We start from the raw sequence: 21772 nt of genomic DNA, 5'->3' as shown, positions 1-21772 counted from the left end.
AGGCCCCTACACATTCTATCCTGCTTGGAATAACAGTGATGTGTTCCCCCTCCACCCTGTAGAGGTCGCTGCGTCGAAAAGAGCCGCCCGGCTTCTCTTGCGCAATCTGCCGACCCTGGTCACGCGGAAATTCACTCAGCACCAAGAGAGTGGGTCAAGGACTCCGCGGGGGTAGAAGCTGCACTTCCGGCTTTCAGTTGACCCTGAGTGTATGTGTACGGGGTGGGGGGCTAAACGAAGTAAATCAAGACTTAAGAGGGGGCAGCCATAGATGGAGTGGGGTGGAGACGAGCATCTTGAGTCCCTTTTCTTTGGGGAACAGAACCTGGAGCCGGGATTGCATGGGGCTAATAAAGATGTACAATTTATTATTATTATTATTATTATTATTATTATTATTATTATTATTATTAATATTATTATTAAATTTGAATACCACCCTTCATCCTTCAGGGAGCCTGGAACACAGATGTTGCAGCGCACTTAATGATATAAACAAACAAACAAACAAACAAACAAACAAACGCAACTACAATTTTCCCAAGGCTGCAGCTCTGTAGCTCCCTTTATTTATTACATTTGTAAGATTGCCAGAAGAAATATCAACAACCTCAGATATGCAGATGACACAACCTTGATGGCAGAAAGTGAGGAGGAATTAAAGAACCTTATAATGAGGGTGAAAGAGGAGAGCCCAAAATATGGTCTGAAGCTCAACATCAAATAAAACAAAGATCATGGCCACTGGTCCCATCACCTGCTGGCAAATAGAAGGGGAAGAAATGGAGGCAGTGAGAGATTTTACCTTCTTCGGCTCCATGATCACTGCAGATGGTGACAGCAGCCACGAAATTAAAAGACGTCTGCTTTTTGGGAGAAAAGCAATGACAAACCTAGACAGCATCTTAAAAAGCAGAGACATCACCTTGCCAACAAAGGTCCGTATAGTAAAAGCTATGGTTTTCCCATAAGTGATGTATGGAAGTGAGAGCTGGACCATAAAGAAGGCTGATCGCCAAAGAATGAATGCTTTTGAATTCTGGTGCTGGAGGAGACTCTTGAGAGTCCCATGGACTGCAAGAAGATCAAACCTCCCCATTCTTAAGGAAATCAGCCCTGAGTGCTCACAGGAAGGACAGATCCTGAAGCTGAGGCTCCAAGACTTTGGCCGCTTCATGAGAAGAGAAGACTCCCTGGAAAAGACCCTGATGTTGGGAAAGATGGAGGATGCAAGGAGAAGGGGAGGACAGAGGACAAGATGGTGGGACAGTGTGGTTGAAGCTACCAGCATGAGTTTGACCAAACTGCGGGAGGCAGTGGAAGACAGGAGTGCCTGGCGTGGTCTGGTCCAGGGGGTCACGAAGGATTGGACACCACTAAACAACTAAACAACAACATGAATGGGTGGATAAATTTCTCCCTGGCACATGTGTGTCCACAGTTTCTCCCACTGATGTTTGTCTACTCTGATAAGTAGCTTTAACTATACGGACCTTTGTTGCCAAGGTAATGTCTCTGCTTTTTAAGATGCTGTCTAGGTTTGTCATTGCTTTTCTCCCAAGAAGCAGATGTCTTTTAATTTTGTGGCTGCTGTCACCATCTGCAGTGATCATGGAGCCCAAGAAAGTAAGTTACCACTTGGTAAATGAATGCTCAGACCTAATAATACTTAGACATAAGAATCCCCCATTACAACTCTATCGAATTGGGATTCAACTTCACTTTACTGGCCCCCATACAGTCCACCATAGCTTCCAGGTCCAACACCTTTGCAGGTGGAAAAGCAGACCCAGTTCAGATGGAATGGGAAAGCAGAGCCGTGTGTCATCAACATACTGATAATATACGGACAGTATTTTTTATAACAGGCGGCCCTGTTTCGGGAAGTTTTTAATGTCGGACGCTGTATTGTTTTTAATATTTGGTTGGAAGCCGCCCAGAGTGGCTGGGGAAACCCAGCCAGATGGGTGGGGTATAAATAATAGAATTATTATTTATTATTATTATTATTATTATTATTATTATTATTAAAAAATTTGAATACCACCATCTGTAGCTCCATAACATAAGAGAGGCGCCTTCAGGGAGCCTAGAACACAGATGTTGCTGTGCACATGATATAAATAAATAAACACAACTACAATTTCCCCAAGGCTGCAGCATTTGTACGCCGCTTTTTCTTCCAAGGTGCTGAAGATGGTTCATGTGGTTCTCCTGCTCCTCCCCATTTTATCATCGCACAAACCCTGTGAGGTGGGCCAAGCCGAAAGGCAGTGACTGGCAACCCAGCCCAAGGAGCTGAGGTGAGGGATTCGAACCCACGTCTCACCAGTGTGCCATGCTGGCATGCATGCATGCAACCCCTCCAAGCAAGGCTGGGGACGCCCCCTCCTCCTCAAAACTTGCAGTAGTCTCCAGAGGTAGTGCAATGGTCAGTGTTGGACTGGGACACTGGGAGAGACCCGGGTTCGAATCCCGCCGACCCCTGCACTAGGCTCACTGGGTGCGTGGCCTTGCGGGGGGGGGGGGCAGTCTCACTGGCTTCTCTCAGCCTTAACCTGACTTACAGGGTTGTTGTTAGTGAGGGTAGAATGAAGAAACCGAGGAGGAGGTGGAGAAGAGGAGGACCATGCACCACGCCACCTTTTGAGCCCCTCGGAGAAACAAGGATGGGATATGAATGCAGCAAGCAAGCAATAAATAAATAAATAAATAAATAAATAAATAAATGCAATAAATAAATAAACATTTAAAAAGGCAGAAAAACCGCCTTGGGTCTGCTAGACGCAGCCAACTGGTATAAATGAACTAATAATAATAATAGTAATAATAATACTGTAACAACAACAACAACCACGTGCAAGAAATAATAAAAAAAAATCTGCACGACAGCCTTAGATCTGCTGGCCACAGCCAACGGATGTAAATGAAATAATAATAATAATAAATAAATAAATAAATAAATAAAACAAACCACGTGCAAGAAATAAAAAATCAGCCCGGCCGCCTTAGATTTGCTGGATGCACCTGCCTGGGGCTATTCATTCCGTTAATTTAATTTCATGAAATCCACATACCGTAGGAGGAAAATAACCCTCCCAGCTGTTTTAAGAAAAGCGAACAAACGGACGGATAAATAAATAAATAAATGCCGTCGCCCCTTATTATTATTATTTTTTTGGTGCGCAGTTATTTGCCCCTCCCTCCCCTCCCCCCCCCGCAGAGGGCGCCGAACGGGAGCCGGAAGTTTTGTGGCGCCGCTGGCTGGCGGCACTGGGCGCTCCTCTTTCCCCCTTGCGGCGCCGGCGGCGACAGGAGACGCAGCAGCAGCAGCAGCGCGTCAAGCGACGGCGTCGAGCCTCGGAGCGCGCCTCGCCGGTGCGCCTGCGCGCCGCCTCCCGTGCGCGCATGCGCGCCCCCTAGCGCAGAGCGGCGCTTGGCAGGACTGTGGCTGCGTGAGGAGCTGCGCTCGGCGGCGGCGGCCGCCTCCTTCTTCCCTCCCTCCTTCCTTCCTGCCTCCCCTCGCTCCGTCCGGCCTCCGCCTCCGCCTCCTCCTCCTCCGCCGGGCGGCGGGCGGACCCAGCAGCCAGCCAGCCCGCCCCGCCCGGCTGGAACCTCGTTGCGGCGCCGAGCCCCGGCTGAGGGGGGCAACAAAGGGCCATGGAGGGGGGGGCGCCGCCCGCACAGGTGAGGCGGGGGGGTTAACCCTGTCCTGCCCGGAGGGGGGTGTCAGGGGGGGGGACATACGACGCTGGGGGGGGGGAGGGACCCTTCCTAGGAGGAGGGGGGTTGGTGGGGAGGGGGACATTCGCACGCTTGGCTTCGGGGGTCCTGGGGGGGGCAGCTGCGTTTGGTAGGGAAAGGGATAACTATACTCGGGGGGGGGGGAGAAGAAAATGTGTGTCTTTTTTGGGGGGGTCCTTCATCTGGGAGAGAGGAAAATGTGTGTCTTTTGGGGGTGGGAGAGGAAAATGTGTGTCTTTTTTGGGGGGGGTCCTTAATCTGCGAGTCTTATGAAAGCTGCGTTTTTGTAGGGAGAGGGATAATCTGGGGGGGGGAAATGTGTGTCTATTTTGGGGGGGGTCCTTCCTCTGCGAGTCTTACGAAAGCTGCGTTTGGTAGGGAGAGGGGTGAACTCTGTACAGTGGGAGAAGGGAAATGTGTCTTTTCTGGGGGGTGGGGGGTATAGCTTGTGCCTCCCCCTCTCCAGTTAGCTGCCTTTTTGGGGGGGGCGGGTGGTGGTGCTGAGTTTGAGGGGTCCCCCCAACACCACCACTTTCCCACCCGGTGGGCCTGTCAAAAGCCGGCCCAGACAGCTGCTTGCTGCAGTCCTTGGAGGCTGCCTGCCTGTAAGGGGGGGGGGGCTCTGTCTTCGCTCTTGAAATCTATGCAAAAAGGGGTGGGGGGGACAAGCATTGCTCCCTCTCTCTGTCTGTGTTTTTTCCGCCCCCCCAGTTTCCAATTTTCCCTGGGCTTCTCCTGCCACAGTTTGGCAGATTACACCCCGCCTTCCTTCCCTTAACCTTATTGCTACCATGCAAATGGCACAACCAGCTGGTCATTTGTGGCCTGTGCAGTAGAATGAGAAGGGGGGGGGGAGAGGGAGGAGGGAGGGAAGAAAGAGAGATTTGTTTACATCAGGCTTTGTTTTCGGCCATCATTGGGGCTCAGGGCATTTGCCTTTCCCAGGAGGGCTAGCCCCCCATCCCGTAACCGGCCTACTTCCTGCCTGCTCTCCCTTATCCCTAAACCCCCATTCCTGTTGGGAATACCCCTCTTCAGCAAGGTGGTGCTGATCTTTTAGGAAGAGGGGCGAAGAAGAAGAAAGCGTGAGCGTTTAATCCTCCGGCCCTCCTTGCTTACACAGATTTCACCCAAGGCGTTGATTTGAAGCCTTGGGCCATACCAGCGTCTGTGAGAAACCCCCTCATCTCTTTCAACCCTTCATTTCTTTCTTCCGGAGCCTGACACAGACACGAATTCTGCCGCCTGTCCTGCATGTTTCTAACCAGCTGTCAGTAGCCTTGAGTGCAGGGAGAGAGATAGAGAGAGAGATGGGATGTTGTTGTTAATATTAAGGTGAAGCCAAAACAGGAACATTCTTTGGACAGCAATGAGGGGGTTCCTGCTCTTCGTTCTATAGAGCAGTTTGGAGAACAGGATGTTATTTCGTCCTCTTCTTTGTGTGGGGAGAGATATTCCATTAGAAAATGTTGGTGGGGTGCCTCAGCAGCTGCCCTTATTATCTCAAGATTAGGTCTCCTCTGAACAATCTCCAGTTTTCTGAGTCTTGCTCTTAAACTGTGTCTGAAATCTCAGGTGAAGGCAAGGTAAAGGGACCAGTCTGGAGCAACTAGGAAGCGTTTGTGTGTGTTGAGTTCAGCTTGCTCTGTGGTAGAATTGACCCTAAAAACAGTACCATGGCCAGGGCCTTGTAAATGCATGGCAAGCCCTCCTAAAAAAATGGTAATGAGGAAGGAGGCGTGGCCACGTCTGACTTCTGATGCACCTGAGGCAAGGATGCTCCTGGCATAGGATTTCCTCCGTTCAGTATAAAGTTATTGGCTAAGGCTGCAGTCGTAACTGCGTCTACTCAGAAGCAAGCCCTGCTGAGTTCAGCAAAGCTCACTCCCAGTGAAGTGGGATTACGATTGCGGCCTTACGCAAAGGAGTGCATAGACATTCTGCTTCTTAATTTAGAGCTCCCCTGGGTTGGGCGCACACAGGAAGCTCAAAGGTGTTAGCCAGGAAGTGGGGTTTTGAGAGTTGATGGGGGAACTGCAGCAACCTAAAGCCTTTCTGAAGAACCACAGGCCCGGCTGGAGGTAGAAGGAAGAGAGACTGACTCAAGCTGGCTTCTGCCACGGTTTTGTTATTTGTCAGGCAGTTATTAGGGCCTTTCCCCAGCTGGAGATTCCTGGTGGTTAAGCAGGCTCATGTCTGTAGTGCAAATGGGGCTGCCCCACCAGGCAGAAGGTTGCGCTTAGCTTTGCAGATATTGAATATGTCTCAGGGAACAATGGGGCACTTTTTCTTTTTCTTTTTACTCCTTACTGGGTTTGCAATTTTATTTTAAACAACCACTCTGTCTTTGATATGTACAGAGTATCTTCTAAAATACATGTTGTGCGCATATTAAGGTACATATGTGTCACTTGTGGTAACCGAGGGTATATCCTTCTGTGGGTTTTTTTCTGGGACCCACAATCCTTACTTCCAAATTTAGGGAGCCAAACCTAAATTTAACTGTCCTGGTTTCGGAAGCATCCATGCCAACATAAATTGGCTCCCCCCCCCCCAACCTGGTGCTCTCCAGATCTGAAGACGTCAGGTCTAGATCAGTGTCATTAAAGCTTTAGCTTCTGTTAGAAGTTCAGTGAGATGTTGAATTACAGGAAGGTACTGTGTCTCTCTCTCCACACACACATGCACAAAGTTGCGCCATTTTTATTTATTTGTATGCTGCCTTTCTGCAAAAAGCAGCTCTATGAAAAATTCTAAAACCATCAATTTGAATAACTCGCACGGACAAAATCAGTTCTAAAACACCAATCAATATGAGCAGCGTGGGCATCTGTGATGACAGGGAGCATTTTGCTAGCTCAGTTCTGTTCCAGATCTTTCTTTTAACAGAGCCAAGCCAGGTAGCCTACACTCCTGCTGTAGCTTTCTTGCTTCTGGGCTAAGCACAGGAACCAAGTGGAATCATAAAATTGTAGAGTTGGAAGGGATTGTGAGGGTCATCTAGTCCAGTCCCCTGTAATGCAGAAATCTTTTGCCCAATGGGGGGGGGGTTGAACTGAACCCATGACCCATGAGATTAAGAGTCTCATGCTCTACTGACCATGCTACTCTGATGGAGCCTCACAGTTCAGAGGCAGTATACCTCTGATTGCTAGAGGATAACAACCTCTGATTGCTCTGGGGATAACAACAAGGAAGGGCCTGTTGCCATGCCCTGTGTGCGAGGACTGAAGGGCACTTGGCTGTCAGCCAGGATGCTAGACAAACTGGAGCTTTGAGCTAATGGTGCAAGGTGATCTTTATGCTAGCCTTTCCCAACCAGATGCTCCCCAGATGTTTAGGGACTACAATGTCCATCAGCCCCAGCATCATACGGGAGAGCTGATGATGGGAGTTTTCATCCAAAACATCTGGAGGGCACCTGCTTTGAAAACACTTGCCTCATGTAGTTACGTCCTTCCTCTCGTATAGGCAGGTGTTGCTGCAAATGTGTGTGTGCAGGTCAATGGGCAATGCGCTTGCCCTGCCTGTTGGTTAGCCCACAGATCCAAGAAATTCCAAATAATCATTCCATCATGCTATTAGGACGCCACCTTTCCAAAGACAAAACCAAGCTCAAGGCGGCCCTGTTCAGGGAAGTTTTTAATATGTGACATTTCAGTGTATCTTTTATCTTTGTTGGAAGCCGCCCAGAGTGGCTGGGGAAACCCAACCAGATGGGCGGGGTACAAATAATAAATTATTATTATTATTATTATTATTATTATTATTATTATTATTATTGCAACATAAAAAAGTTGTTAACTGCAGACATAGCAAAAGTAGCCATGGACAATAAACAGAAGATCAGAAAGCACACAACCAAACTGGACAATTTCCACATGAATCGTAAGAGCCAAAATAAAGATATAAAAAATTAACAGCAACAACTGCCCCCGACAAGACCCCTCAAACAAAACCCCAGCCCATTAAAATAACAGCTCCTATACATTCGCACACAATTGCTTGCATGTTTACCCAACAAGGGGAGCTGCTAATGAGAATGAAACCTGTTTGCCCTGGCCTTTTAGCTCTGGATATATCCCTGGGTGTGCCCCGTTTGCTCTCGTACCTGCTCTTGACCAGCTGCGCTCGGCTATTCCATCAAACACATATCTCAGTGATCTGGTTCTGTTGTGGCTACTTGCCTAGCAAATTGAGAGTGGGGGCTTGAATTAGGAGCACCCATTCTCACTGCGCTATCTTACAGGCGTCTCCGCTGAAGTAAGCCTCATTGCCGTCAGTGGCACTTGCTCTTTTGGAGTAGCGTCCTTAGCAAGGGTGTTGGTGAGGAATCTTTTCCCCTCCAGGTGCTGTTCGATCTTCCAAATGCCATCAGCCATCCAAATGGCCAACGGTTAGGGATGACTGGGATTCATTTGCTTAAAACAGTGTCACCTTCATTGACATGCAACCCCAAGGTTGGGCACAGTGAAACGAAACAAGGTTAAGTTCAACAGCATTGGAGAATCACAGGTTTCTTTTTGCTGGTTCACAGGGCTGGAACATCCCCCCTCCCCAGCCAGTTGCATCCCAAGAGAGCCCACTGAAAATGTGGGCTGCAACAACAACAGAAAGTTTTTTAAGAGTGGCACCTCAAACTTACTATGGCCTAAGCCTTTGTGGACCAGAGTCCGCTTCGTCAGAAGTCTTATCCTGAACTGCAAGTACATATCTACTTGGTGGTAGTGGTGGGATTATAAAAAGTGACGTCAGGAGGATTTGACGGCTGCTCCTCTGGAAATGAGGACAATGAGCAATTATTTCTGTCCTCCTGGGCAGAGAGCATTGGCTAAGACTTCCCTTTTCCAAGGCTGCCTATCTTCCCACGAGTCAGTGCAAGGGAATACGGATAGCCATTGCTCTCCATTGAGCCTTGGTAGGCCACAAAGCCAAGAACAGCAGTATCGGCCTACAGCGCAAGCTGAGAAAAGCCCAGCTGCTGGATGAGGCCAAAGGGGGCTCATCTAGCTCAGCAACTTGTTCTTGCAGTGGCCAACCTGAGTGTCCAAAGGGAAGCCCAGGGGCGGGAACCCAATGCAATGGCACTTTCAATTCCCAGCACCTGGTCTTCAGCAGCGTTCGAAATTCACCAGGCGCATTTTGCACCTGGCTATTAGCCGCTTGCGACCAAGTGAAGATGCCTGGGAGACAATATGGCGCTTGACATCTCCCCCAACTGGAGGTGCGTGCCTGGGGATCCTTGGATCTTGACTGTTTTCACACACTAGCAACACATCCTGTAGAATTCTATCCGTTGTATTTTATCTGCACAGTCGTAATGGATTTCAGGAGCAAAAAGTCACATTGAAAAATATGACTTTCGAGCCCTGAATGGCAAGTAGGCATTCCGTTTTGGTGACCGTAACCTTGGTTTAAGGAGCAATTTGGCAACTAGCTTATATATCTGAGTTTCTAACATGGGTATTCAGAGAGAATGGAGGTAGTAGGCATCCATCCTAACAAAAAAAACCAATGACCCACACTGAGTTCATTCTGGGTAACCAAAATGATCAAGGGGATGGAATGACTCCCCTATGGAGGAAGGTTGCAGCGCTTGGGACCTTTTAGTTTAGAGAAAAGGTAAGAAGCAACATGGTAGAAGTTTGTAAAATGATGCATGGCATCTAGAAAGTGGATGGAAGAAAGTTTTTCTCCTTCATACCTGTGGGCATCCCGGTGAAGCTGAATGTGGGAAGATCTAGGATAAATAAAGCAAAGTCCTCTTTCATGCAATGCATAGTTAAACTGTGGAACTCAATGTCACAGGAGGCAGCAATGGCCACCAACATGGATGGCTTTCAAAGAGGATTAGACAAATTCATGGAGGGGGAGAGAGCTGTCAACGGCTACCAGCCACGATGGCTGTGTTCTGCATCCACAGGCAGAGGCAGCAATGCTTCCGAATTCTTGTGGCTGGCGACCACTGGAGGGGAGAGTCTCTTCCCCTCCTGCTGGCTGGCCACTGTGAGAACAGGATGCTGGGCTAGATGGACCATGGGCCTGATCCTGCAGACTCTTCTTATGTTCTCAAGTGTGGAGCAGTGCATTCATATTTTCATTGCAGGACAGTGAGCACTGGAAGCTGCTTATCCTGGATCAGTCCAATGGTCCACTCAGCTCACTATCACCTTCACCAGTCTTGGGGGACCTGTGTGCCTCTAGGTGTTACGGGACTACAACTCCCATTGTCCCTGACTTGGTCATGTTGGCTGCTGGAGCAGATGGGAGCTGGGAGTCGATGTTTAGAGACCAACAGGTCTACCACCACTGCTCTACACACAGACTGTCAGTGCCTCTCCAGGTTTTCAGATACAGATTTTTCCCAGCCCTTGCTGGAGATGCATGCAACTGAGCCTGGGACCTCCTGTGTGCAAACCAGTTGCTCAGCCTGTTTGCTGTGGCCGTTTCCCCTACCTAACGCCTGCCTTTTTCATTCAACCAGGCATCAGAACTGGACCGGGAGCCCCGGCGACTCTTTCCTCCGCGGCTCCCCACCGACCCCGACCAAATGTTTGAAAGGGAAACACAGACTGCCGAGATCTCTCTCACCTTGGTGGCGTCGTTCCAAGCGATGGAGAAGAAGGTGGAATCTCACGCCACGCGGTTGTTGGATTTGGAGGGCAGGACGGGGATGGCGGAGAAAAAGATAATAGACTGCGAGAAAACAGCTGTGGAAATTGGGAACCAACTGGAGAGCAAGTGGGCTGCTTTGGGGACTCTGATCCAGGAGTACGGGCTGCTGCAAAGGAGGCTGGAGAACATGGAGAACCTCCTGAAGAACCGTAATTTCTGGATCCTCAGGTTCCCCCCGGGCTCCAAGGGAGAAACCCCCAAGGTAAGGGCCTCATTGGTGCTGCAGGATAATGTTGTATCTTCCACCTAGATCCGTGATCTGAGCATGAAAACAACTAATCTAGGATGCGGCAGCTAGTCTGGTGACTGGGAGCGGCCGCCGAGACCACATAACATCTTTCCTGAAAGACCTACATTGGCTCCCAGTATGTTTCCGAGCACTGTTCAAAGTGTTGGTGCTGACCTTTCAAGCCCCAAACGGCCTCAGTCCTGTATACCTGAAGGAACGTCTCCACCCCCATCGTTCGGCCCGTACGCTGAGGTCCAGCACCGAGGGCCTTCTGGCAGTTCCCTCCCTGCGACAAGTGAGGTTACAGGGAACGAGGCAGAGGGCCTTCTCGGTAGTAGTGCCCGTCCTCCCATCAGATGTCAAGGAAATAAACAACTATCTGACTTTTAGGAGACATCTGAAGGCCGCCCTGTCAAGGGACGATTTTAATGTTTGATGTTTTATCGTGTTTTAAATATTCTGTTGGAAGCTGCCCAGAGTGGCTGGGAAAACCCAGACAGATGGGCGGGGTATAAATAATAAATTATTATTGTTATTATTATTGCGAAGCTTTAAAAGGAAATTAAACAAATGCATGGTGGATGACAAGTCTATGAGGCTGCAATCCTATGGACTCATTGAAGCCAACTTCTGAGTAGGCATGTGCAGGATTGCATGGTCAAGCAAGCTTTATGGAACCTCCATGTGCAGAAGCAGTCTATCACTGAGTGCCAGTTAGTGGGGAGCAAGTTATTGCCTTCAGGCCTTTTTTGTGTATATGGTTGACTATGGTTGGAAAACAGGATCTTTGAGTAGATGGACCTTTGATTTGATCTAGGGAAAACTGGGACTTGGGAAAACAAGGCCCTGTCTAATGTCCCTGGGCAGGGCGAGTCAGTGTTGAGATTGAAAGATTAAAAAAAACAACACTCTTGAGCTTTATTTTGTTTCATCTTGGTTGCATTTAGTTAACTCACGTTGAGAGGAAAGGTTTGCAGAAATAGAGAGCTCACAAGAGGGAATTTAAATTTCTTTTTTATTTAAACATGATGAAGTGAGACAGCTGTCCAGAAGAAGCTATAATTTACATAGAGATGGAGTCTAGATTTCTGCACAATTCAGACATTCAATTTCTGCAGTTTGAAATAATTTGCCACGGTGAAATCGGTTCTGCTTAATCTGTGTCTTTTGTCTGGTGGCAAAGCTGACAGAGGGAGGAGAGTTATTCTAAGGCCAGGGGTGTTGTTGGACTACAACTCTCATCATTCCTGGCTATTGCCTATGCTGGCTGGGGCTGGTGGGAATTGCAGTTGACAACATCTTGCACATTCCTTGGGAATAAGTGATACTCAGTTCATGGGAATTTACTGCATAGGATTGAGCTGTTTGGGATGTTTTGAATAAGGACTAGGAGGCGAGGGACCGGGAGAGTTAGGGGGTGTGCTTACTCATTGGATGCTTGGGAGGACAATCATGGTGATATTGTAGTTAGTTCACCATACAGTCATGGTGAAGATATACAGTGGTGCCCCGCAAGACGAATGCCTCACAAGACGAAAAACGCGCAAGACGAAAGAGTTTTCCATTTTTTGAGTCGTTCCGCAAGACAAATTTCCCTATGGGCTTGCTTCGCAAGACGAAACGTCTTGTGAGTTCTTGCGAGTTTGTTTCCTTTTTCTTAAAGCCGCTAAGCCGTTAATAGCCGCTAAGCCGCTAATAGCCGTGCTTCGCAAGACAAAAAAACCGCAAGACAAAGAGACTCACAGAACGGATTAATTTCGTCTTGCGAGGCACCACTGCACATGCATGGTTAGATACTAGTTCAGAAAATAAAAATGTTCAGTCCAAGATCAGTCAACAGAACGGGAACATTATTTTCGTAGAAGCAAAGAGAGCTACTATTCGCATGTGATCAGTGCAAAATAGAAGCAAATTTGGAGAGTACCTGCAATCCATGCATTTGTTTTTTAATATACCTCCACCACGTAGTCCATTGGCTTAGCAGTGCCTTGCAAAACACGTATCAAATGGGTCAATTTATCTGAAACTATGCTACTCAAGGCCTTTGTAAACCAGATGTTAAGGGGAAAAGATTGGCGTACTTTTCCATAATGTTTCCAATAAGAGAACTTACAATGATTGATTTTGGCCCAGGGATTTCCAGCTGGGATCCTAGCTCTTACAAAAGCAGGCGTGAAATGTTGGTTGGATGAGAAGCTTGGAGAATACTGACAGCTCTTGTGGTTGCAGGTGCCCGTGACGTTTGACGACGTGTCCGTCTATTTCAACGAAAAGGAGTGGGAGAAGCTCGAGGAGTGGCAGAAGGAGCTGTACAAGAACTTAATGAAGGGGAACCACGAATCCTTGATCTCTCTGGGTAATGTTGCGTTTCCACTCTCATTATGTCTGACACTCTGGACCATTGTCTGTTCAGCTGATTCTTTGATTGATTGATTGATTGATTGATTGGGGAATGGGCATCCCCACCTTCCAAATTGGAATTTGCATGTTTGATCTTGTCACATTGATAACCAGCCTGGAATTGCGATCGATGTTGTTACAAGCTTGTGTCTGAACCCAGCATTCCTGTGTCTCCCTACACACATTGCCAAGAGGTTTCAGACCTTTGGCCGGAGTTAGAACACGTGTTCATTACAAATACTGTATGTGTTTACTCTCAACCTTATGCCCCAGGAAGTTCACTCACAAGAGGAATAAAACGGGGTTTATTACATGGACTGAAAGTGAGAGGGCATAGCGATTGTGCCTCAGGCAGCGAAGTTACAAGCAGGAAGCAACTCATGCGAGATGCACACCTTGATCTAAAGAGTAAAGAAGGATCCCTATCAAAAGCAGCCTGCGTTTTGGAACATGCCATGAATTCCCCCAAGAGGAAGAGCTGTTTGACAGTGGAACGGTCTCCCTTGGGAGGTTCTGGACTCTCCTTCCTTAGAGCAGCCTTTTTCAACCTGTGGGTCCCCAGATGTTGTTGAACTGCAACTCCCATCACCCCCAGCTAGCAAGGCCAGAGCTCAGGGATGATGGGCGTTCTAGTCCAACAACATCTGGGTTGAGAACCGCTGCCTTAGAGGTTGTCCAGCAGAGGTTGCATGGCCATCTGTCAGGGATGCTTTAGCTGTGAATCCTGTGTTGCAGTGGATTGGGCTAGATGACCTTTGTGGTGCCTTCCAACTCTAAAATTCTATGATTCTGTGATTCTATGAAACGTAAAGGAGGCAACCCCTGGGCTTCCCCCCGCCCCCCGTATAAAAGCTGCCAGTATGCCTTGATGGGGGATAGTTTAGGGGACTGTACTTACAATGTTCACAGCTTAATCCTGTTGATCTTCCTCTCTGCCTTCAGTGCCTGACAGTCATGGCAGCTTCTGTTGCTCCTGGAGTGCGCAAAGTTTCTTTTAGGCAAAAGGCCACACTTCTGCTGGTTGTAGGAGGTTGGCCAGGCAGAATGGGCCTGTGATGGTGGTGCCGGTTGCAATAGGGAGCAGCAGAGGTGCATCTGGCTTGAAGATGCATTAAGACAGCACTCCTGATAGCTCTCCTGATAGAGTGTGGATGTGCCCCTAGAGCCTGAAATGAGGTAGATTCTCCCAGAATACTCAGCGTTTGAAATATCCAATCGTTAAAAACATACATCCATATAATCGGGAGGAGGCAGAATACTTTCCATTCAACATCTTGTTTCTCCCCCCCCCCCCATATTTTTTTGGGAAGGATTCTTTTAAAGATTTTTTTTAGGAATTTTTTTAAGGACTTGATTCTTTTAAAAGACTTTTTTCTTGAAGAGTTTTTTAAATAATATTTTTCTAGGTTTCCTTTATTTCGACTACGGCAGACCAACACAGCTACCTACCTGAATCTGTTGGCTGCCTGTTCATGCAGCACTTTGAGGCTGTGTGTTTTTGGACCTGTTCATGAAAGTAGTTCACCTCTTTCTTCTCCTTTTGTCTCATGTTTATATTTATTTGTTTGTTCATGTGCAGAATTTCTCCCCTGCCCTTCTAGTGCCCATGCACCACTTGGGGTGCCTTACAACAATTTAAAATCGCAACGCAATCAATATACATTAATTTAACATTTATTTAAATATACATTTAAAGCTCTAAACAGCCTCAGTCCAGTATACCTGAAGGAGCGTCTCCACCCCCATTGTTCTGCCCGGACACTGAGGTCCAGCTCCGAGGGCCTTCTGGCGGTTCCCTTCCTACGAGAAGCCAAGTTACAGGGAACCAGGCAGAGGGCCTTCTCAGTGGTGGCACCTGCCCTGTGGAACGCCCTCCCATCAGATGTCAAAGAGAAGAACAACTACCAGACTTTTAGAAGACATCTGAAGGCAACCCTGTTTAGGGAAGCTTTTGATGTTTAATAGGTTATTGTATTTTAATATTCCATTGGAAGCCGCCCAGAGTGGCTGGAGAAACCCAGCCAGATGGGCAGGGTATAAATAATAATAATAATAATAATAATAATAATAATAATAATAATAGTTGTTGTTGTTATTGTTATTGTTATTATTTTGTCAAAAATTATTTGCCGCTTAATCAACAGAAATCTGTAAGCGGTTTACACATAAAACCATGTGAAACAGTCATTTAAAATGCTGACTTAACTGCCTCCCACCCGTCTCCTAAACTGGTGACCGTCTTGTTCTTTGTCTCCAACAGACTATGCAATTTCTAAGCCGGGCGTTTTGGCCCAGGCAGAGCCTGGTACTGACTCGTGTCTTGGAGATGAGCAGGACTCAGAAGAGCAAGGCAGTCTTCCTGACCCTACTGCAGGTGAGCGACGGGTCTGTGCGGTTTGTGCTGCAGGTCTGTCTCGGTGTGTGGGGTGTGTGTGTCCTGCAATGAAAGGCACTGCTTTGAGTTCAGACAGAACTGTTTAGTCCTGCTTCAGTATTTATTTCTCTCTCTTTTTTTTTTTACAAATAAACCCCACTGTCACAAAACAGGTTTTATGTGAATCGTAGCCATGATAGCTGTGTTTGGCCTCCAGAATTTGAGGCGGGGGGGGCTTCTGAATCCTGGCTGCTGGAAACCACAGGAGGGGAGAGGTGCTGTTTGCTCAAATCCTGCTTGCAGGTTTTGCATGCTAAGAGCAGCCTAGCTCCCGTCAGTACACCTTTCAACCGATGTGCAGCGACTGGGCTCAATAGCTGGTTCTGCCCTGGCTGGGCTAGCTGACTGGAGCACTTTCAGAGACCTTGCAATCCTGGGAAACAGGTCCCAGTGCCCTGGAACCACAGCTGTGCATTGTGAGCACCAGACTCACGCAGAGTATAAATAACGCGGAAGCTAGCCTTGAAGCATAACTCCTTTTATTTCTAATAGCTACTACAAACTAACGAACTACTACTGGCTTGCATGAGTGACATCTCCCACTCGGCCATCTAGTCACAACATAGATAAGACTCTCTCCACACACAGAGTCAGGCAGTCAGTCCAGAGTGGAAGAGTAGAAAAGCAGTTTCCGCCCACTCCTTTCTCAAAACACCAGATCTTTCTTGCAATGCGAGGGGGTGAAAATATCAACAGCTCCTGCACTTTGTGCCAGCTGCAGCTTTAGGGGCAGCCCCATGTAGAGGGCATTGCAGCAGTCCAGGCAAAAGGGTGGGATATTTGTTGTTGTTTAGTCGTGTCCGACTCTTCGTGACGCCCTGGACCAGAGCACGCCAGGTACTCCTGTCTTCCACTGCCTCCCGCAGTTTGGTCAAACTCATGCTGGTAGCTTCGAGAACACTGTCCCACCATCTCATCCTCTGTCGTCCCCTTCTCCTTGTGCCCTCCATCTTTCCCAACATCAGGGTCTTTTCCAGGGAGTCTTCTCTTCTCCTGAGGTGGCCAAAGTCTTGGAGCCTCAGCTTCAGGATCTGTCCTTCCAGTGAGCACTCAGGGCTGATTTCCTTCAGAATGGAGAGGTTGGATCTTCTTGCAGTCCATGGGACTCTCAAGAGTCTCCTCCAGCACCATAATTCAAAAGCATCCATTCTTTGGCAATCAGCCTTCTTGATGGTCCAGCTCTCACTTCCATACATCACTATTGGGAAAACCATAGCTTTAACTATATGGACCTTTGTTGGCAAGGTGATGTCTCTGCTTTTTAAGATGCTGTCTAGGTGGGATATAAAAGTGATAAATATATAAATAAGCTACCTAGTCTGGAGTCTGCGTGGAATGATGGTGCTGCGTTCCTGGTGCATCCTAGTCCAGTGGCAGAACATGCAGGTTCTGGCTGTTGAAGGGGGTTTCTTGAGAACAGCGAGAGCCACCGCCAGCCCCCTTCCTTGTCACTGCAGGCTTTCGCTGATCCACTTGCAATTTTACATTATTGTAAATAAAATAAAATCCTCTTCCTTTCTGAATCCTTCCTCCCGCAGCTGGCATCAGGGTGGTGATCAAAACAGAGGAGCCCCATTCCGACGACTGCCCGGAAGACCTGGAGCCCCACCAGATGTCCGGGAGCTCGGAGGGGGATTTCCAGGGCCTGGATCAAGAAGCCCCCTGCAGGAGTCCTTACAGCACAGCCACACCTCTGGGGAACTTTGCAGGGAATAACCTCGAGGAAGTGGGCGACTACGACATGGGCTTCGGGGAAATCAAGAGAGTAACTGTCCAGCACGGCACATGCACAGGTCAGAGCTTGCAAAACAAGGTTTATTAAATTTCTGAGAAATCAATCAACTTAACCAAATACAACTTGATGGTTGTTCCATCAATACTGCAAACAGCCCCAGTGTTCCAAAGGAGCCTTAAGACAAATAGCATAGCCAATGGACTATTTCGCTCTAGTAAGTCTCTCCCTCTCTTGCATGCGATTGTGGGGGTCTTCGAGTTAATGGCCAGGTTGCACGGAACAGCAATGGGTCCAATCTCCCTCTGGCAGCATGCAGTTGATATCTCAGTTTTTCTAATGCTTACCTGCGCATACCATGAGTCAGGTGGCAGACCCTGGCCTGATTTCAAGCATTTAGATACATTGGTACCTCTCGATGCGAACGGGATCCGGGAGCCCCGTTCGCATCCTGAGCAGAACGCAACCTGCATCGCAATTCGCCGCTTCTGTGCATGCGCGTGACTTCATTTCGAGCGTCTGCGCATGCGCGAGCAGCGAAATCCGGAAGTAACCCGTTCCGTTACTTCCGGGTTGCTGCGGAACCCAACCTGAAAATGCTCAACCTGAAGCGTCTTTAACCCGAGGTATGACTGTATTTTCATCTGTGCTGCTGGCAGTAGAGCAGCACAGGCGTCCTTTGATTCTCTGAGTGAAGTGGGCCATGGAGCCTTCAAGGGGTTCTTGGGCTGAGCTGGGGTTTGCATAAAGATTTCCCAGCTTATATTCTGACTCTTGCCATCCACCTGTTGGTGCATGAGTACGAACTGAGGGTAGCTCTGAGGCTGGGGAGAGCAGCACCTCACAATCTTGCAGTGCAAAATTCCTTTCCCCCTACCACTCCCCCTTGATCAGTGGCGTTCCCGGAGGGGTGGGTGGTTACCTCTCTTCTTCTCTCCTCACCCCAGCCCTGCTGATAGAGCAATCTCAGCCATTCCCCAAAGCCATATAACCACTCTGATCAAGGTAATAATAATAATAAATAAAAATTATTTATACCCCGCCCTCCCCAGCCAAGACTGGGCTCAGGGCGGCTAACACCCCATATAAAAGCAAATTGATTGAAATACAACTTAAGATTTAAAACCTTAAAATACAGCCTCATTTCAGTAGAACCTCAAAATCAAAAACTTTTTGGGGATGAAAATGTCAAGTCTTCACCAAGGCCAACTATCCAGACTGGTCCTATGTGGGCCAGAAAAAAGCCAGGGAAGTCCCCAAATAGGAGTTCCATCACAGAAGGAGAAAGGAAAAAAGAAGAGGGGGAGGGAATCAAATTGATTCTAAGCCAAGGTCAGGCGGAACAACTCTGTCTTACAGGCCCTGCGGAAAGAAATCAGATTATTCAGGGCCCTGGTCTCATGAGACAGAGCGTTCCACCAGGCCGGAGCCAGAGTTGAAAAGGCCCTGGCTCTGGTTGTGGCTAATCTGACTTCCTTAGGGTAGTCTGTGTGGGTTGCAAAAGTTGCCATTTAAAAAGAAATAAAATAAAAATAAATTCCAACTCTTTAGCATTGAAAGGGTTGCAGCGGCTCATGACATCCTGGAGAAACTTTAACCCTGAAATGTGTCTCCCGCCAATCACGCCCTGACCTTTCCTTTTTTCCCCTCCAAGATGGCGGCATTGTGATCAAAATGGAGGAGGAGGAGGAAGAAGAAGAAGAGGAGGAGGAGGAGGAGGAGGAAGAAGAAGAAGAAGACCCTGTCAACTTGGAGCCTCGCGGGCTGTTCTCCTCGAGAGCGGAGCCCCCCTGCTCGCTGAATTGCAACGTGGAAGTGATGCGGGAAGAGAAGCGGGTTGTGAAGCCCTCCAGGGCCACGGTGGGCATCTGCGCCCCTCTGTGCGAAAGGGACAGTGGCGTCGAGTCGCGGCCGGTCACCCTCCAGCAGAGGAACCGGACGCGCGAGAGGCCGTACATCTGCCCGGAGTGCGGCAAGAGCTTCATGCTGCGCATCAACTACATAATCCACCAGCGCAACCATCTCAAGGAAGGCCCCTACGAGTGCCACGCCTGCGACCTCAGCTTCCGCATCAAGCAACAGTTCCTGCTGCACCAACGGCTGCACACTGCGCGGCGCGGGGTGGCTCCCCCGCCCCGGCGGGGCCAGGCCTACCCCGACAAGCGCAGCCTCAAGTCGCAGCCCAGGCCCCCGCCGGCCCCGGGGAAGCCCTACAAGTGCGGCGAGTGCGAGAGCAGCTTCAGCCACAAGTCGAGCCTGAGCAAGCACCAGATCACGCACGTGGGCGAGCGGCCGTACTCGTGCGGCGAGTGCCGCAAGAGCTTCCGCCTGCAGATCTCGCTGGCCATGCACCAGCGGGTGCACGCCGGCAAGAACGAGCTGTCCTTCATCTGCCCGCAGTGCGGCAAGGCCTTCAGCCGCCCCTCGCACCTCCTGCGGCACCAGCGGACTCACACGGGCGAGCGGCCCTACAAGTGCAGCCAGTGCGACAAGACCTTCAGCGAGAAGTCCAAGCTGACCAACCACTACCGAGTGCACACGCGGGAGCGGCCCCACGCCTGCGGCGAGTGCGGCAAGGGCTTCATCCGCAAGCACCACCTGCTGGAGCACCAGCGCATCCACACCGGCGAGCGGCCCTACCACTGCACCGAGTGTGGGAAGAACTTCACCCAGAAGCACCACCTCCTGGAGCACCAGCGGGCGCACACCGGCGAGAGGCCCTACCCCTGCACGGAGTGCGCCAAGTGCTTCCGCTACAAGCAGTCCCTCAAGTACCACTTGCGGACACACGTGGGGGAATGAGGACTGCTTTGCCCCCTTGCTCTCTCCCATCGCACTAAAGCCCGGGGATCGGGGAACTGACGGGGTGGGGAGCTGGGGGTTGGGGGGGGAATCCTCCCAGCGCACCCCTCCGCCCTCTCCCCCGCCCCGTGCCCTGGGAGCACAGACTCATGGTCTCGTCCTTCAAGTAAATAACGGGTTTCAGAACCAAACTAACCATACCTGTGTGGGCACCGTGCCACCTGCCAGCCCTGAACTCTCCGCCTTGCTTCTGCCTTCCCTGCCCTGTTCTGCTCTTTTTTTTATAATAAATGTGGAGTCTGATTTTTCTTTGGTAAGCAAATGCCTTCAGGTTTTGGGTTTGTTTCACGAGTGTCTGGGAACTCTGTATCTTCGGGAAAGCCCGGGTGAACAGAAGGTGCTAGTCCTGCGTGTGTGTACGGGCACGTTTAGACCCCAGGAGAGAAAGCCCCAAAGGGGCCCGTTCAGCAGAGACAGAAGGAACCCCCAGCCACATTTGCCTTAAGATGCGTTGTGCAATTTGGAGGAGAAGGGGTGGCATCCTTGTGTGTACCTTGCACTGTTGTTGCAAAGTTTGGGTCTTCTTGGACACTGGGCAGAATTTGACATATTATTTGTTTCCCCTGTGGGAGAGAAGTTTGGATTTGTAATTACTCAGGAGAGGGGAGAAACATGCTGGGTGAAGAAGCCGCTTGTGGTTATTTCAGGAAGTCCCCATTGGTTTTCTTCCCCCTGGTACATATGAAGCATCCTTAAAGGTAAAGGGACCCCTGACCATTAGGTCCAGTCGTGACCGACTAGGGTTGCAGCGCTCATCTCGCTTTATTGGCCGAGGGAGCTGGCATACAGCTTCCGGGTCATGTGGCCAGCATGACTAAGCATGGCGAACCAGAGCAGCACGCGGAAACGCCATTTACCTTCCCGCTAGAGTGGTACCTATTTATCTACTTGTACTTTGACGTGCTTTCGAACTGCTAGGTTGGCAGGAGCAGGGACCAAGCAACTGGAGCTCGCCCCGTCGCGGGGATTCGAACTGCCGAGCTTCTGATTGGCAACTCACCCCCTGTGCCTGGCACTCTATAAAAAGCATTATTCAGAATAGCCGTTTGCACGACCCACTAAGGAAGATAACACAACCTTCTGATCGGCAAGTCCTAGGCTCTGTAGTTTAACCCACAGTGCCCCCCGGGGTCAAATGGCGAGTCCTCCTAGCCTGCTTTGACTGCAGGAAATCTCAGGGCTCCTTCTAGACACCCCCCCGAGTCCCCTTCTTACTGAACCTGGGGCTTTTGCAATGCAAACTGAATATTCTGCCCCATAGCTGTAGGCCATATGCCTTTCTTGAGGGGCATTTTAAAACTTGTGATCAAGAGGGCTAGAAACTGGGATGTTATAAGACACCATATACTGCTATGGTGGTGCTATGAGGTTCCAGATACTGAAAAGGTTGCCAACCAATTCTTCCCTGGAGCCTCTGAGGGTGAAATAAAGGAGTGAGGAGCTTCGTGGTTTCATACTTCCTTAACTCCAGTTCCTTAGTCCTCTGGAGTGTTGATGGGAGACAGGAAGGTTGTATAGCTTCCCTTGGCCAGGGTTTAGCAGTGAATGATTTATCTTCCGCCTCTGCGGTCGGAGGCAGCATGTCTCTGAATACCAACTGCCAGGAATCACACACAAGTGGGGGTGACCCAGGAGGCAGCAATGGCCACCAACCTAGATGTGGCAGGGAAGACCCCTTTCAGACACCCAGTGCAAG

General features: G+C 49.3%; 1 protein-coding gene across 1 annotated transcript; it reads left to right on the top strand.

The window, feature by feature from the left end:
* Nucleotides 1–3382: 3382 nt before the first annotated feature.
* On the top strand, nt 3383–20338 carry LOC310827728 (zinc finger protein 777-like). The gene is made up of 6 exons (XM_083704108.1): nt 3383–3687; nt 10229–10621; nt 12878–13004; nt 15309–15422; nt 17021–17275; nt 18869–20338. The coding sequence occupies exons 1-6, from the start codon at nt 3661–3663 to the stop codon at nt 20014–20016; spliced, it is 2064 nt and encodes a 687-aa protein (XP_083560234.1). The 5' UTR covers nt 3383–3660; the 3' UTR covers nt 20017–20338.
* Nucleotides 20339–21772: the final 1434 nt, after the last annotated feature.

The sequence above is a fragment of the Podarcis gaigeae genome (genome assembly GCF_964106915.1).
Source record: "Podarcis gaigeae genome assembly, chromosome: 12".
NCBI lineage: Eukaryota > Metazoa > Chordata > Lepidosauria > Squamata > Lacertidae > Podarcis > Podarcis gaigeae.
The sequence above is the reverse complement of the archived record's forward strand: the minus strand, read 5'-3'. Positions and strand labels throughout refer to the sequence as shown.